Below are 13,714 nucleotides of genomic sequence, written 5' to 3'. Positions count from 1 at the left end.
AAATCAGGAGAACGGGGGAATGGGGAAGAAGGAAAAGACAGAAGATGGTAGCAGAGAGACGCACCTAAATTAAGTTCTAACGTTAAGGAGTGTGACCTAAAATGGGGACTTCGTCACATGGGAGACACGGGCGTTAGACACAGCGGAAGATGGGATCAGTGAGAAGGAAGATGAGGCGAGTGAAATACGGAAGACCCGGAGGCAGAAACAACATGGAAGAGAGGGAGTGAAGGAATGGGACACAGAGATGCCCCGCACGGAGAAGTGAGGTCTGGAACCAAGTAAATTCAGCGGGAAAACGGTCTTAGACTCAACCGTGGATGTGGAATTTCCGAGGTGAATTAGAAACGGCAATCTGGGACTCAAGAAATTCCAAAGATACAGTGTGAGCAAAGCATTCCTCTCTCCACGGAGTGATGCCACACAGCCCACAGGAAAGATAGCTGGGGGGGCACCAAGACACCCAGGGTTGACCTTCCTTCCAAAGCGCTGCCCTCACAGCCCAAGGCCACGGCTGAACCCCCACGGACGCCCCGTTATCGAGCAGCCTCTGAGGAACGTCTGACTGTCCGACTGTCTGGGACCCCTGGCCACAGAACCGGGGTGAGCTCCATGCACACAACTAAAGCGTGCAACCCCCCCCCCACCCAGCACCACCGCTGAGGATGTGGGAGCCCCAGCACAGAAGCCGCCCCAGCCAACAGCAGCTAAACGTGTCCCCCACTGGGCACCACATCCAGGAGTGTGACCCTGTTGATCGGAACCATGGCAACAACAGACAAGGGCCGGGAGGGAAAACAGCACAAGAGGAACCGGCGCAGAGAACGGGGAGAATTCAAACCAGGAGGGGAAACCATCACCCAAGCAGGCAAGAGAGAAAACGCAGAGAGCTGCCCTGTTTATTTCTTTATTACCTAACGACTAAGCAAGCTAGACAGGAAACAGGATCTCCAGGCACTCAGAAATGAAAACACAGCTATCATCAATACGACACACTGCTCAACACCGCTCAACGTGCGAACACTGACCAACGAGAAAGGGACGCTTTTCATACGGATTAGGGAGGGACTCCCTGCTCTGAGTGCGAGCCCCAAAAACAGAGTTCCAGATTCTGGGCGCTACCGTTAAGGAGATTTTATTTATATTTTCAATTCCACCAAGAATCCCTGATGGTGAACATGTAATTGCAGTTGCTCTGCTGTGCCTCAGCATGTTTGGAACAGAGAACACAGTCAGTACATCACAGCATCCTCCTGCCACCCAGGGCTGCCGGGGACACCAGAATCCCTCCTCCATGTTTCCTCAAACTAACCAGGAAGAGGGGCCAGAGAGGAAGGGCCGGGGTCAGGGCACTTTCCTTGCATGCCACTAGCCCCAGCTGGATCCCAGACACTGCATATGGCCTCCAGAGCACTGCCAGGAGTGATCCCCGAGCACAGAACCTGGAGTAAGCCCTGAGCACTGCCAGGAGTGATCCCTGAGCACAGAACCTGGAGTAAGCCCTGAGCACTGCCAGGAGTGATTCCTGAGCACAGAACCTGGAGTAAGCCCTGAACATCGCCAGAAGTGATCTATGAGCACAGAACCTGGAGTAAGCCCTGAGCACTGCCAGGAGTGATCCCTGAGCACAGAACCTGGAGTAAGCCCTGAGCACTGCCAGGAGTGATCCCTGAGCACAGAACCTGGAGTAAGCCCTGAGCACTGCCAGGAGTGATCCCTGAGCACAGAACCTGGAGTAAGCCCTGAACATCGCCAGAAGTGATCCCTGAGCACAGAACCTGGAGTACGCCCTGAGCACCATCAGGTGTGGTCACAAAATAATAGAACCCAGATAGAGACCCAGATAGAGTCTTCTGTTTGATCCCCCCACCCCCCCGAGTAGGGCGACCAGGCTGGGGGAACAGCCTGAGACAACCAGATGAACAATCCCAACGACCACCCCTGGTTCCACTCACAGGCCTGAGAATTCACTGCGGAGCGTGACATCTGCTCTCTCTCTTTCCACGGCCAGGAAACGGCGTGAACGACAGTCCCGTTAACAAGCTACTGGTGACCCACGGCGGCTTGATCCCAGGAGCCAGGACCGGGAATGTCCTAATTGCCTCCGAAGGGCCACAGCAGGGGTGTCTGCCGTTCAGCTTCTGCTTCCTGGACCTGCCCAGACACCCCGAGCCGGGCAGCGTGGCAGGCACCCCCTCCTCCCCTCACCCCTGCCTCTGGACCCGTTTCTAGGCTGCCGAGACGAGACGTGCTGAGGGGAAAACGTTCTGCACGTCTGGGGTGGGCGGGAAGCCTGCTGCTTCTTCAAGCTGCTTCGCAAAGATGCAGCAAGATCGTTCCGTCACAAGAACCAACACAGCGGCGGTCACCATCGACGACCCCCAGGACCCGTCCGCCCCTTGCCCACTCCTCAGGCACAGGAAGATGACGGCCAGGAAAGCTGCCGCCTTTTAGCACTTCTGTTCACAGGCAGAACGGAAAACGAAGCCTCTATAAAACAACAGGCACAAACACCCCGACCCACCCTCGAGCTCAAGATCGATTCGCAATCCGAGAGTCAGTGGGCTGCATCGCCAAGTGAGAACCAGCGCGTCCCTCCGCGGGGAACGTCCTCGTGTCTGGGCGGTTCTCGCCAAAGAAATCATTATTCCAGTTGAAGGAACGGGGAGGGGGGGAGGGGAAGACCCGACCGGGCGAGCCACTCAGCTGCACGAGATTCTCCGGGCTGTGACTTCTGCTTTCTGCTTTGTTTTGATTTGGGGCCACATCCAACTGTGATCAGGGCTGACTCCCGGCTCTGTGCTCCGGGCTCATTCCCGGTTCTGTGCTCAGGACTCACTCCTGGCTCTGTGCTCAGAGATCACTCCTAGCTCTGTGCTCAGAGATCACTCCTAGCTCTGTGCTCAGGGCTGGCTCCCGGCTCTGTGCTCAGGGCTGACTCCCGGCTCTGTGCTCAGGAATCACTCCTGGCTCTGTGCTCAGGGCTGGCTCCTGGTTCTGTGCTCAGGGCTGGCTCCTGGCTCTGTGCTCAGGGCTCACTCCCGGCTCTGTGCTCAGGGCTGACTCTCGGCTCTGTGCTCAGGGCTGGCTCCTGGCTCTGTGCTCAGGACTCACTCCCGGCTCTGCGCTCAGGGCTGACTCCCAGCTCTGTGCTCAGGGCTGGCTCCTGGCTCTGTGCTCAGGGCTCACTCCCGGCCCTGTGCTCAAGACTCACTCCTGGCTCTGTGCTCAGAGATCACTCCTAGCTCTGTGCTCAGGAATCACTCCTGGCTCTGCGCTCAGGGCTGACTCCCAGCTCTGTGCTCAGGGCTGGCTCCTGGCTCTGTGCTCAGGGCTCACTCCCGGCCCTGTGCTCAAGACTCACTCCTGGCTCTGTGCTCAGAGATCACTCCTAGCTCTGTGCTCAGGGCTGGCTCCCGGCTCTGTGCTCAGGGCTGACTCCCGGCTCTGTGCTCAGGAATCACTCCTGGCTCTGTGCTCAGGGCTGGCTCCTGGTTCTGTGCTCAGGGCTGGCTCCTGGCTCTGTGCTCAGGGCTCACTCCCGGCTCTGTGCTCAGGGCTGACTCTCGGCTCTGTGCTCAGGGCTGGCTCCTGGCTCTGTGCTCAGGACTCACTCCCGGCTCTGCGCTCAGGGCTGACTCCCAGCTCTGTGCTCAGGGCTGGCTCCTGGCTCTGTGCTCAGGGCTCACTCCCGGCCCTGTGCTCAAGACTCACTCCTGGCTCTGTGCTCAGAGATCACTCCTAGCTCTGTGCTCAGGAATCACTCCTGGCTCTGCGCTCAGGGCTCACTCCCGGCTCTGTGCTCAGGAATCACTCCCGGCTCTGTGCTCAGGGCTGACTCTCGGCTCTGTGCTCAGGGCTGACTCCCGGCTCTGTGCTCAGGGCTCACTCCCGGCTCTGTGCTCAGGGCTGACTCCTGGCTCTGTGCTCAGGGCTCACTCCCGGCTCTGTGCTCAGGGCTCACTCCCGGCTCTGTGCTCAGGGCTGGCTCCCGGCTCTGTGCTCCAGGCTCATTCCCGGTTCTGTGCTCAGGACTCACTCCTGGCTCTGTGCTCAGGGCTGGCTCCCGGCTCTGTGCTCAGGGCTCACTCCTGGCTCTGTGCTCAGGGCTCACTCCTGGCTCTGTGCTCAGAGATCACTCCTAGCTCTGTGCTCAGAGATCACTCCTAGCTCTGTGCTCAGGGCTGGCTCCCGGCTCTGTGCTCAGGGCTCACTCTCGGCTCTGTGCTCAGGAATCACTCCTGGCTCTGTGCTCAGGGCTGGCTCCTGGTTCTGTGCTCAGGGCTGGCTCCTGGCTCTGTGCTCAGGGCTCACTCCCGGCTCTGTGCTCAGGGCTGACTCTCGGCTCTGTGCTCAGGGCTGGCTCCTGGCTCTGTGCTCAGGACTCACTCCCGGCTCTGCGCTCAGGGCTGACTCCCAGCTCTGTGCTCAGGGCTGGCTCCTGGCTCTGTGCTCAGGGCTCACTCCTGGCCCTGTGCTCAAGACTCACTCCTGGCTCTGTGCTCAGGAATCACTCCTGGCTCTGCGCTCAGGGCTCACTACCGGCTCTGTGCTCAGGGCTGACTCCCGGCTCTGTGCTCAGGGCTGACTCCTGGCTCTGTCCTCAGGGCTGGCTCCTGGCTCTGTGCTCAGGGCTGACTCCCGGCTCTGTGCTCAGGGTTCACTCTTGACTCTGTGCCCAGAGATCACTCCTAGCTCTGTGCTCAGGGATCACTTGAGGCAGTGCTTGAGGACCATGTGCAGTGCCTGAGATGCCTGTTTGTCCTAGCTGCACTGGGTCTTTAAGAGAAGAGCTTATATTTACTTTTACACTAGTTCTTAGGACGGACTTTATTTCTGTGTTTTCCTATACGGACATGCTGTAGAGAACTGGAGAACACCCTGTTCGCACACATGCACGCACACACACACATGCACACACAAATACACACATGCACACACATGCATGCACACACATGCACACACATGCACACATGCACACATATGCACACACACACATGCACACACGCACACACACATGCACACACAATTTTCATACTGGAGAGCAGGGGCCGCAGGCTGCACGGGGCACCCCGTCACCAGGGCTGCGTGGACTCTGGGAGCCAGGAGGGAGGGGAGTGGGGAGAGGCGGGGAGGGGGGAGGGCGGCGGGAGGCATACTGGTTGAAGAGGACGCGGGAGCGCACGATGAACTTGAAGATGTACTCCAGCGACTCCACGGCTCTGAGCAGCTGCTCGCCGACGCCCGGCTTCTCGGCGTTGTCCACGTAGTCCCTCAGGACTTTCGTCAGCTTCCTGCGGGGAGACACGGGTTACCACGCTGCACACGCCGCTGTGCGCCAGTCCTCCCCGGGGACAGAGACACGCGCGGGGGTTGTTTTCTAGTGGGCTCAGGCATATGAACAAAGGGACCCCCGAAGCCCCTGCAGGCAGAGCGAGACCGAAGGAGTTTCCTCTTTGGGGGTGCCCGGAATCAACCCGGCACAATCGATCAGGCCAGTGCTCCGGCTCGGAACTACGCCCCGGCCGGGTCCGGGGACTCAGCCCTCCTGTCTGAGATGCTTCTCTAAGCACGATCGCTCGGACCCACTGACGGTTCCCCCAGGCTCTGTGCAGGACTGGGGCGGGGTCCTGAGTTACAGCCCAGCGAGGCCAGGTGGACAGAGGAAACGCCACTTTGCCAGTGTTAAATAACAAAATTGAAGTTATTCTCTTTATGGTCCCAGAGAGGCGCGAAAATTCTTAGCTAAAAGACATTACACAGAAAATGTTCTGGAACCAGATAATGGGGACGCCATGAATCTACGAGGTGCTAAACAGACACATTGAGTTTTAGACTTGGAAATGGTGAGAACGTTAAATTTTATGATATGTGTATTTTCGCACCATAAAAAAAAGCATTTTATAAAACAGTATTGGTAATTGGGAATCATCCCCCATACCTCGCTTCATTTTAGTCATTTCCTAAAACTAGAGTTCTTAAACTCAAAATAAAATTTTGGAACTAATTTTACCAATAAGAAACAATTTCATGTTTAGCGAGTTTTCGAAGAACTTTGTGTAAAAGAATAAATACCATCTATAAAAATAATAAACGAATACTTAATTTTTAGAAATGTTTTTAAAATAATTTTCACATTTCCTCATCATAGGACTATGAAAAATCCATTTAGTTTTACAAGTACACGGATGACTATATTTTTCTAAGGGTCTATGCGCTTATAAACTGTGATATGAAAACAGTGAATTCATCAACATAAAAGACCTTTTTATTGATTTTTATTTTTAATTTTAAAAATAAAATCCCTTTTTGGGTCACACCAGGCGATACTCAGTCAGGCTACTCCTGAAATTACTCGTGGCGGTGCTTGGAGATGGGATGCTGGGAATCGAACCCAGCTCAACCGCATGCAAGGCAAACGCCCTCCCTGCTGTGCTATCACTCCAGCCCCAACACAGCCCCTTTAAAAAGCCATTTTCATTTAAAAAAAATGTTATAAAACTTACAATATAGTCCATCAAAATTAATGAAAAAAATTTAATTGAATCACCACGAGTCGACGGTTTACAAAGTTATTCATGATTTAGTGTCGATGTTGTTCATGATGTAGTTCCAAGGTTCGAACCTCTGTCCATCCACCAGGGCACATTTCCCACCACCAGTGTCCCCAGATTCTCTCCTGCCAGGGTACCCCCCGGCCTGCCTCTAAGGCAGACACTTTTCTTGTCTGTCTTCCCCTGCCCCCACTTTCTCTTGAAGGCACCGTGGTTTGCAACGCTGCCACTGAACTATTAAGGCACTGTGGCTGGCAATGCTGTTACTGAAATGTTATCATGTGCATCACCATACGTCCTTTCAGTACTCGGTTCTTGTTCTGAGAGATCACTTCCAACTATCATTGCCACAGTGGTCCCTCCTCTGTCCTGAGTGCATTTCCTCCACGTACGGCAAGCTTCCCACCATGGACGGTCCTCCCGGCCCTTGTTTCCGGTCTGGCAAGCTACTGAGAGTATTCGATATGCCAAACACAGTAACAAGAAGCCTCACAATGGAGACGTTACTGGGCCCGCTCGAGCAAATCGATGAACAACGGGAGGCCAGTGACATTATTTCCATGTTTTTATATCCTGTAAATGAGTGTGATGATTCTATGTCTATCCCTCCTGCCTCTGACTCATTTCACTCGTATGATACTCTCCATGTCTACCCCTGCATAAGCAAATTTCATGACTTCATTTTTCCTAATGGCTGCATAGTATTCCACTGTATACCTGTGCCTTTGTTTCCTTTTCCAATCTTCTGCTCTCAGGCACTTGGCTTGTTTCCAGATTCTGGCTATCGTGAATAGTGCGGCAATGAACATAGGAGTGTTGATGGCTTTTCTGCAGTGTTTTGGGGCCCCCGGGATATATCCTCAGATCTGGGTCAGATAACAGCTCGATTCCTAGTTTTTGAGGAACATCAATATTGTGTTCCGAAAAGGCTGGACCAGTCAACATTCCCATCAATGAGTGAGAGAGCCCCTTTCTTTCCACATCTGCACCAGCACTGGTTGTTTTTGTTCTTTTTTGATATGTGCCAGTCCCCTGTGGAGTGAGACGGAACTCATTATGGTCTCAGATTTGCATCTCCCTGATGATTAGTGATGTGGAGCATTTTTTCGTGTGCCTTTTGGCCACTGTATTTTGTTTTCGAGGAAGTTTCTGTTCATCTCTTTTCCCCATTTTTTGATGTGGTTGGATTTCTTTTTTTCTCGTTAAGTTCTAACAGTGCCTTACATATTTGAGATAGTAACCCCTTATCAGATGAGTGTTGGGTAAATGTTTCCCATTCCCTGGGCTATCTTTATATCTTGGTCGTCTTTTCCTTTGAGGTGCAGAAGCTTCTTAATTTGATGCAGTCCATCCCATTTGTTTATCTCTGCTTCCACTTGCTTGGTGAGTGGTGTTTCATACTTGAAGATGCCTTTAGCTTTAATGTCATGGAGGGTTCTACCTACTTTTTCCTCTATGTACTTTATGGATTCGGGCTGATATTGAAGGCTTTAATCCATTTTGATTTGACTTTTGTGCCAGGCGTTCGGAAAGAGGTCGGAGTTACCGTTTTGCTTGCAGCTGACCTGTTTTCCTAGCAACACTTGTTGAAGAGATTTCCTTCTCCACCATCATATTTTTTGCGCCTTTATGAAAGATTAACCAATCATATACCTGAGGGCCTGTCTCAGGATATTCAACTCTCTTCCACTGATCTGAGGGTCTGTCTTGATTCATGCTGTTTTAACGACTGCATTTAATTAAGCAGCTTTATCGTCATGCTGTTTTAATTACTATACTTTGTAGTACAGTTTCAAATCGGGGAAGGGATGCCTCTGATCTTACTTTTCCTAAGGATGGCTTCGGCTGTTGTGTGGGGTTTACCGTTCCTTATGAGTTTCAGGAGTATTTGATCTATTTCTTTGAAAAATGATGTGGGTATCTTTATAGGTCTGTATTGTATCTATACAATGCTTTGAGAGTGTTTTTTTTTTAAATGTTTATGAAAGAGCTGTGATTTATAATTTTGGAGATCAGGAGCTCGAGGTGTGAGCAGCACTGGATTCCTTCCTGTGGGTTCAACTCTCGGGTCTGACCAAGCTTCTAGAAGTTACCCCAGTTCTTCCATCCGCAGAGCCAAGACCAACCTTTCCCTAGCACTCAGGTACTGCCATTTTAACGATATTTATCCTCCTGATCCATAAGCAGGGGATCTATTTCCACTTCCTCATGTCCTCTTTTGTTTCTTGAAGTAGTGTATTGAAGTTTTCATTGTCCATATCTTCTACCTCTAGAGTTAAGTCTCTCCTGACTGTTTGATCTTCTGAGGCCGTTTGTGAATGGGATTCTCTATTAATATCTCTTCCTTCTCGTTCACTATGCAGAGGGAAGTCACAGGAAGCGGCATATTCATTTTGTAGCCTGCCACCTTATAAATCTATTGTTTCTAGGGACCTTTTTGTAGACACCCCCCCCCCCCCACCCCTAGGATTTGCTAAATACGGTATCAGGTCATCTGCAAATAGTGGGAGCGTCACTACTTCCTTACCTATCTGGATGTCCTCGATGGCTTTCTGTTGCCTAATATCCATGTCCTTGCAGTACTACACTGAATCAAAGTGGGAAGAGTGGGCAACCGTGTTGCGCCTGATGTTACAGAGAAGGCTTTTAGTTCTTCCCCACTGAGTACAATGTTTGCTGTGGGACCGTGGTAAATGGCTTTGACTCTGCTGTGGAAAGTTCCTTCAGTTCCCATTTTATTGAGAGTTCTTATCACGAGACAGGATGGATCTTGCCAAATGCTTTTACTGGTACGATCATATGACTTTTATTTTTTTTTATTTTATAGATACGGTATGTTTTATGTTGATTGACTTGTACATGTTTGCATGTTAAACCATCCTTGTGTCCCCAGGATAAATCCTACTTGTTCATGACGTAGCATCTTTTGATCTCTTCGGTGAATGGTTGATTCTCCTTGCTGGCATTTGTTGAGTATCTTTGCATCTGTGTTCAATTACCCTGTAAGTCTTTTTTTGTGCGGTGTCTCTGTCTGCTTTTGGTATCAGGTTGATGTTTGCTCCCTAGAAACTATTTGGGGGTGTTCTCTATTTCTTCAGTTTCCTGGAAGAGCTTGGAAAGGATTGGCAGTAGGTCCTCTTTAAAGGTTTGAAAGAACTCACTAGTGAATCCATCTGGGCCTGGGCTTTTGTTTTGGGGAAGACTTTGGGTTACCATTTCAATTTCCTCAATAGTAATAGGTCTGTTTGTTTTTTTAATATATCTTTATTCTAATTTATTATTTGTATGTAGGAAAGTATGGGCTTTGCATATCAATTTTGCAGCTTGCCACTTGATTATACAAATCTATTGTTTCCAAATCATCTTGGTTCAGCCTTGGGAGGTTACAGGACTCCAAACCTTTATTCATTTTTTCTAGGTTCTCTCTTTTCCAGGCATAAACATTCTCAAATTAACCTCTGATGATCCTTTGAATTTCTGTGGTGTCTGTTGTGACAGCTTCTCTTTCATTTCTGATTAAGTTTATTAGGGCTCTCTCTCTCTCTCTCTCTCTCTCTCTCTCTCTCTCTCTCTCTCTCTCTTTCTGTGAGTCTTGCTAGTGGTTTATTGATCTTATCTATTTTTTCAACAAAACAGCTCTTGGTTTCATTGATCTTTTGCATCGTTCTTTTTGGATTCCAGTTCATTAATTTCTGCTCTAAGTTTTGTTATTTCCTTTCTCCTGACTGCTCTGGGCTCCTTTGGTTGGTCATTTTCCAGTTCCTTAAATCATGCAGTCAAGTTATTCATGTGGGCCCAATTTTAAATTTTCTTAACACTGTGTCAAAAATTAAAGATACTCTGTACAAATAAAATATTAAATACCTGATATTATCCCATACTTTTGTAAATTATTAATATTTCACAAAATAATTATATTCGTCAATTTTTAGTCCTTGTAAAACATTAATTGTAAAAAACAGAGGAAATTAATTTTTCTGTAACTCAACCGAAAAAATCAAATAACCGATTTAGTCAAAGTTTCAAAGTATGAGAGAGGTTTAATAATAAAAGCATAGTAATGAGACAAAGATACCATAAACAGGTATGTTCTTTTCGAAAGTCAAAAAGCATTTAAGGGGCCGGAGCGATAGCACATGGGTAGGGCGTTTGCCTTGCAAGCAGCTGACCTGGGTTCGATCCCCGGCATCCCATAAGGTCCCCCAAGCACTGCCAGGAGTGATTCCTGAGTGTAGAGTCGGGAATGACCCCTGAGCATCACTGGGTGTGACCCAAAAAGCAAAAAAAAAAAAAAAGCATTTAAGAGAGCTGGAGCGATAGCACAGCAGGTAGGGTGTTTGCCTTGCATGCAGCCAACCCGGGTTCGATCCCCAGCATCCCATAAGGTCCCCTGAGCACCACCAGGAGTAATTCCTGAGTACAGAGTACAGAGCCAGGAGTAACCACCCCCGAGCATTGCCGGCTATGACCCAAAAAGCCAAAAAAAAAAAAAGCATTTAAGAAATTCAGACTCACTAAGAAGATACAGTAAGGAGGTCCGGATAGCCCAGCGAGCCTTGGGGCATGCACTAGTGATAATGACGACACACCCGGAAACATCCTCCATGGCTGAGAGCCTGGAGACCATCGGCCCCAAGGCCGCTCCACTTGTCCCCCTCACCCTCAGCAACAGCTGTGCAGAGGGCTGTTGGCTGTCTGCCCTCAGGGACGGGCAGAGGGGCCGGACAGATTCGGTCCATGAAGGCAGTCCCCACGAAGAAAGCCTTTGGGCGGGAAGGGGGCAGGGGTCAGCCCCCAGCATCACCCGCAAGGAAGGAGGACCAGGAATCCACAGGGAACTGCAGGGGAGGTCACGGGCGCCCACCTCACGCCCGAAACACTGCCTCCACTCCAGAGGATGGAATGTTCCAGAAGTCAACACAGCATGCAGCTGCTCCTCCATTGAGTCTCCCCCCCGTTCCTCCCATCCCACCCAGCTGCGCCAGGACACCCCGCCTGTGCCCCGTGGTGGCACAGCAATGTAGCACTATAGCACTGTCCTCCCGTTGTTCATCGATTTGCTCGAGCGGGCACCAGTAACGTCTCCATTGTGAGAATTGTTGTTACTGCGTTTGGCATATCGAATACGCCACGGAGAGCTTGCCAGGCATTGCCATGTGGGCAGGATACTCTCGGTAGCTTGCTGGGCTCTCCGAGAGGGATGGAGGAATCAGACCTGAGTCGGCTGTGTGTACTGCAAACGCCTCCCCCCACTGTGCTATCGCTCCAGCCCAGAGAAAGTCCGAAAACCAGGATCTTCTGAAAAGTGATTCCGGCTTCTCCAGACACGTCACTTTTCTACGTCAGAGTTGAAAGAGTCGGCCACGCCCTGTCCGACCCCCAAGTAAGAATGCTGAGGCTCTGACGTGCGAGTCTTCTAAATTACAGATTAACGTGGGGAAGCAGGCACTCAACACCGTGTTACACCTTCAATTCAGGAGCAGGACAAGTGACACCCTCAGTGCCTGGGACTCGCCGCTCATTTGTCATTAAACTTCCCATTATATTTTTCATTAAACTTATTCCAGGGTATTAGATGATTTGGGGGGGCGGGTAATATACATTGAATATCATCTTTCACTTATTCCATGTATAAAGTGTGCGTCTTTTGCAGCTTAAAATTGATTCCTTAGGGAGCGGGGCCAGGGGGCCACTGGGGAGAGGGGTCGGGGGCTGCAATGCGGATGGGTGGGGGGGCGCGTGGAGAGGGGTCAGGGTCACCTGCATGCAGTGGGCTCCAGCCCACTCCCTGGCTCCTGACAGTGACCTTCAGGCATAGCGCCCAGATTCGCCCCCAAGACCAGAGTGGCGTGGCCAAAAAATAAAACCCAAACTCCAGTTCCTTACAGTTCTGCACGTATCTGACAACGTTCAGTGAGAACCCAGGGCCAGGCTGCACGTAGTGACACTGTCTCGCTGTCTGGCACTGCAGCAGCGGCTTGAGAATGCAGTATAAAGTTCTGGGCGTCAGTGCCCGCCTGGCCGCTTGCTACAAACGTCCCTTCAGATGCCCGTCACAGACGGAAGCAGGTGCCCCTGTGGCCTGGTCTGCTTTGGGGCTGAATCATGAACAGACGAAGAACTCTGGGGAACGCACTTTCTGAACAACAGGAACTGAAAGGGGAAAGCAGAAAGCCACTGGCACGGGGCCAGAGGGCTGGGAGAAACTGGGTGCAGGGATGGAACCTTCTGGATTTCAGTGACACAGGAGAGGAGGGAGAGTGAAATTTCACTCTTTTCCGCTGTCCCCAGGGCACCTGTGTTTGCCACAGGAACAATGCAGGTGACTGTGACTCTGACTGACGCCAAGGTATTTTAGCCAGGAAACAAAAATCTGTTTTTTAAAATGATAAACTTGGCTTCGGCGAAACTCAGTTTCTGCTCATTCAAAAGATACCAGTATGGAGGGATGGGTACTTGATCATCATATAACTGAAACCCAAGCACAAAAATTTGTAAGTCTACAACCGTACCTCATGGTGTTTCACTAATAAAAATTAAAAAAAAAAAAAGACACCAGTAGTGGGGCCAGAAAGAGAGTACAGTGGGCAGAGCACTCATCTTGCATACCGCCAACCCAGGTTTGATCACTGGTCCCCCACGGGGTCTCCCCAAGCCCCACCAGGAGTGTCCCCTGAGCACAGAGCAAGAAGCAAACCCTGAGCACAGCCAGGTGTGGCCAGAGAAGAGACACAGCTAAGAAAAAGAATACGGGAAAAGGCTCAAAATTTATACTTGGCAACTTACGGCCGCATACCAACATGTTCTCTATAGGTCTAGATCTACAAATTCGATATTCGAAGTCCAGTCATGAAACTGAATTTGGAAAAGCTATCTGAACCTATTTGGACAAACTGGCAGGCTACCGAATGTAGCCTGCCCACACGGCAGAGTCTGGCAAACTCCCCGTGGCGTCCCCAATATGCCAAACACCAGTAACAATGAAGGGTCTCATTCTCCTAACCCTGAAAGAGCCTGGAATATGGCACTTTTTAAAAAAAATCTCAGGGCTAGGATGAAGGAGATGTTACTGGGGCCTGCTCGAGGCAATCGGCGAACAACAGGATGGTCGTGATCGTGATTGTGATCTGAACCTCTATTTCACAAACAACAAATAAAGA

General features: G+C 50.6%; 1 protein-coding gene across 3 annotated transcripts in view; it reads right to left on the bottom strand.

Moving 5' to 3' along the window:
• DOCK1 (dedicator of cytokinesis 1) overlaps positions 1 to 13,714 on the bottom strand; it is a 306,250-nt gene that overhangs the window by 221,390 nt on the left and 71,146 nt on the right. For all 3 annotated transcript variants that reach the window (XM_056106671.1, XM_056106670.1, XM_056106672.1), the window contains exon 22: positions 5,160 to 5,294. In XM_056106671.1, the coding sequence (XP_055962646.1) occupies positions 5,160 to 5,294 (135 nt within the window). The remainder of the gene's footprint in view (positions 1 to 5,159; positions 5,295 to 13,714) is intronic.

Source organism: Sorex fumeus, unplaced genomic scaffold (assembly GCF_029834395.1).
Source record: "Sorex fumeus unplaced genomic scaffold, SorFum_2.1 ptg000142l, whole genome shotgun sequence".
NCBI lineage: Eukaryota > Metazoa > Chordata > Mammalia > Eulipotyphla > Soricidae > Sorex > Sorex fumeus.
The sequence above is the reverse complement of the archived record's forward strand: the minus strand, read 5'-3'. Positions and strand labels throughout refer to the sequence as shown.